The sequence below is a fragment of the Otolemur garnettii genome, unplaced genomic scaffold, assembly GCF_000181295.1.
Source record: "Otolemur garnettii isolate 467f Iridium unplaced genomic scaffold, OtoGar3 scaffold00087, whole genome shotgun sequence".
NCBI lineage: Eukaryota > Metazoa > Chordata > Mammalia > Primates > Galagidae > Otolemur > Otolemur garnettii.
This window is the reverse complement of record NW_003852482.1, coordinates 1,418,700-1,422,916: the sequence shown is the minus strand read 5'-3', so window position 1 is coordinate 1,422,916 and position 4,217 is coordinate 1,418,700. Positions and strand designations below refer to the sequence as shown.

General features: G+C 42.2%; 1 protein-coding gene across 1 annotated transcript in view; it reads left to right on the top strand.

Moving 5' to 3' along the window:
• Positions 1–3,343, top strand: part of GLT6D1 (glycosyltransferase 6 domain containing 1) — a 12,926-nt gene extending 9,583 nt beyond the window's left edge. Inside the window, exons 3-4 of the mRNA XM_012808192.1 lie at positions 2,118–2,255; positions 2,647–3,343. Of these exons, the coding sequence (XP_012663646.1) occupies positions 2,118–2,255; positions 2,647–3,343 (835 nt within the window). The remainder of the gene's footprint in view (positions 1–2,117; positions 2,256–2,646) is intronic.
• Positions 3,344–4,217: the final 874 nt, after the last annotated feature.

Sequence of the window (4,217 nt, the reverse complement as noted above, 5' to 3'; positions counted from 1 at the left end):
AAAAAAAAAAAAAAAAGAAAAGAAAAATACCCATTTAACACAATAGAAGTCATTAATGGAGGAATAGAAGAACAAAAAACACATGATATAAAAGGCAAATAACAAAATGACCATATCAATATACTTTGTAAATGTGTAGAACATGCCACTTAAAAGGCAGATATTGTTAGAATGAGTAAAAACATTATCCAACTGTATATATGCTGTCTAGACAAGACATCCTAAATTCAAAGGCATAAATAGGTTTAACTAAAAGGCTTGAAAAATGTATGTCATGCAAACAGTAACCATAAGCTGGAGTGGCCATGCTAACATCAGGTAAAATAGACAAAGATAAAAATTGTTGCTAGAGACAAATAGGACATTTTGTAATAATAAAATCATTAATTTATCAATAAGCTACAATGATTATGAACATTTGCACCTAGCAACAGAGTCCTAAAATCAAGCAAAAACTAACAGAATTGAAAGGAGAAATAGACGATTCAACAATAATAGTTGGAGACTTCAATACATCACCTTCAATTCCACCTCTAGGCATATACCCAGAAAAATCAAAACCCTTATGTTCACAGAAAAACTTGTATATGAGTGTTCATTGTCACGTTATTCATAATGGTCAAAGTGTATATAACTCAATTATCCATCAGCTGATGAGTGGTTAAGTGGAATGTGGTATGGCCATACAATATTATCAAACATATTTCCAGAACAAGCCAATCTACAGAGACAGAAAGTAGATTAGTTCTTGCCACGAAGTGCAGGGAGGAGAGGATGGGGAGTAACCACTGTTCTGTACAGTATAGTGAAGAAGTATTTCATTTTCTTTGGAGCAACTGTGAATAGCATTTGTTTTTAATAATACTTACTGCATTTTCACATTTAGCATATAGAAAGGAGACTAGTTTTGTTTTGTTTTGTTTGTTTGCTTGTTTGTTTTTTGAGACAGAGTCTCACTATGTCTCCCTCATAGAGTGCCGTGGTGTTACAGCTCACAGCATCCTCAAACTCTTGGGCTTAAGTGATTCTCTTGCCTCAGCCTCCTGAGTAGCTGGGATTTCAGGCACCCACCATGACACCCGGCTATTTTGTTGTTGTTGTTGCAGATGTCATTGTTGTTTCAGCAGGCCCAGGCCAGGTTTGAACCCTCCAGCCTTGGTGTATGTGGCTGACACCCTATCCCCTGAGCTACAGATGCTGCCAGGAGACTAGTTTTTCATGTGTTCATCGTGTACCCTTACTGAATTCACTTTTAGTTCCAGATTTTTCTTTTTTTAGCTTCCTTAGGATTTTCTGTGTAGACAATCAAGTAATCTGCAAACAGGGACAGTGTGATCATTTCCTTTCCACCTGAGGCCTTTTATTCCATTTTCTGGCCTTGTTGCAAGAGCCAGCCCTTCTGTCGTGGTGTTAGAACTTGCCATGCTCCTGATCACAGGTGAACACATCTGTCTTGCTCCACCCAGCATGTTGACTGTGGGATTTGTGCAGACACTCTTAACCAAGTTGAAGTAATTCCCCTCTATTTCTAGTTTTTCCTGAGAGATTTTATCATGAATTGTGCATTGGACTTTGTATAGTTTTTCTGTGTTCATAGACAGGGATGTGTGACTGTTTTTAGCTTTTGATGTGGTGGTTTCAGTTAGTTTCAAATATTAAACTGGTCTTACATAATGTGAATCCTGTGGTAGTTTCATTACTACTGAAAGCAAGTGTCTCTCTCCCTTTCTGGTCTCGTCTTCCCATTTCTACTGTGTTGCATTGATGGGCTTAAAGTGTGAAGGGGAATGTGAAATGGCATCCTGAGAAGTGTCTAAGAAAAGGGCAGTGAGAGGAGGGAGAGGAAAGGGGATGCAAAGGGAGGGAGGAATCCCTGTCCCGCCTCCCTACTGCCTTCCGGGCTCCTGGGGAACTTCTGACTCTGTGAAGCCTAGTTTTGAGCTGCATTAAAGCTCAGGAAAGGTGGTGCCTGGGCTCACCTGGGCATCGAGGGGACAGAATGAGTGACCTATTCACACCGACATGGAGCCTGGCACATGGTGGGTGCTGCTAAGCAACAGTGACCCTCTAGTGTGCCTGCCACCACCTTAGTGACCCATTTCTTGTTTGTTCTGCAGAAACCGCCTTGATGTCGTGACGATGACGGACTGGCTTGCTCCAGTCATATGGGATGGGACTTTTGACAGGCAGGCCCTGGAGAACTACTACAGCAGACAGAACATCACAGTGGGCCTTGCTGTCTTTGCTCCTAGCGGGTAGGTGCCACTAACCTTTGCCCTGTTTTATTTAGGAAAAGCAAGGAAAAACATGCATGGGCCATCTGCCTCCAAAGAACTTGCCATTATTGATGCTAACTATTTTTTCTGGGTGTCTTGTACAAAATGTGTATAGTGGTTGTTTCCCCTGCTGTGGCCAGGTCCTCCATGCCACTTGGGAATGTCCTGGCTAATGTCCCTTTGGCTCTCATTCCCTTTTCTTGCACCCACCAATTCAGCTGAACTCACCACAGACACAACTTCTCTGCCCTTGCTGTGGGGACCCTTCAACACCAGCAACACCTGTGTTGGGTGTTGGGCAGTGTCTGATGGCATCCCTTCTCCTGAGGAAGTGCAGGAGAATAAGTCCCTTCCTCCATGTGTGTCCCAGGCCTGCACACCAGTACCTGAAGATATTCTTGAAGTCGGCAAACCTGTACTTCATGTCCGGGTACAGAGTCATCTTCTATATCATAGCAGACATCTTCTTCAAGGTGCCGGAAATACAGCTGGGCCCTCTGCGAACACTCAGAGTGCTCCCGATAAGCAAGGACGGCTGGTGGTACAACGTGCGCCTGATGCAGATGAAGGGTCTGGGGGAGTACATCGTGAGCCACATTGAGGGTGAGGTGGACTTTCTCTTCAGCATGACAGTCAACCAGGTCTTCCAGAGCGAGTTTGGGGTGGAGACCCTGGGCACGTCTGTGGCTCAGCTCCACACATGGTGGTATTTTAGAAATACCAACAATTTACCTTACGAGAGGAGGCCAAACTCAGCTGCTTACATACCATTAGGGCAGGGGGACTTCTACTATGATGGGTCTGTGATTGGCGGCACCCCCAACATGATCCTGAGCCTCATCGAGGACTGTCTCAACAGAATCATTCTCGACATCGAGAAGGGGCTTAACAGCACTTATGAAAGGTACCTGAACAAATACTTTTTCATCAACAAACCCACCAAGGTGTTATCGCCAGAATACAACTGGGATGCTGCCTTCTACCCCCCTGCAGAGATTCGGTCCGTTAGGGTGGTACATCATCCTAAGAGGAAATCTAATGATTTCCTTAGGTTTATGAACTATTAGTGAATCAAAGCAATTCTTTATAAATATAGGATGCCTTGTAACTTTCCACTTTTTAGAGGCATAAAAATTCACACCCTTCCAGAAGAAATTTTTCCTCTTGCCATTGTGAACGATCCAATCAAAGGATGAGACGGCACACCCAAAATGCACAAGAGCAATGCCATTTTGTAGTATAGGCAGCTTGGAAATCCTTTGGAAATAGAATTAATTTTCTTAAGTGTAGAAAGACTCTATTCCAGGAAAAAAAGTATATTCACAAAATGGAAATGTATTACATGTAAAGGAAAAAAATAAACATTAGCTCCTTCCTCAAATATGTAGCCTGTTTTTCAGTGCTGGGGTTGATGAGGCTTGTGATGGAGCCTGTTCAGTAAGTGACGCAACACAGATGAACCAGAGAGACTCAACAAAAGACTCTTCTTACTTTTACTGTCCCACTCCCCAGTTATGGAAATCACAGAATTTTCAACATTACTCTACTCAGAGCTGGAAATTAGTGTTAAGATAACACGTGCGGTGAGATATTTTCCCCATTTGTCATTCATTTCCTTCAACTCTATTTTTATCGAATAAGTCACGCTTTTTAGGACAGCCACAGTGCTGTGTTGAGTGTTAGACACTTAGGCTTCGTTTCACTGACCCTTCTGCCCCTGACCTAAAGCCACACGGGTCTCATCACTGTGGCTTTATATTAGGACAATTTAGGACCATTCAAATTAGTCTTCTTTTTAAAACATTTCAAAATTATTTCATGCTTTCATGTAAATTTTAGATTCAGGTTTTCAGTTTGGGGAAAAATCCCTTAAAATATTGATTGAAGGTCTGCAGATATGTAGATTAATTTGAAGTTTACTAAATCTTTATGCTGTCGAGA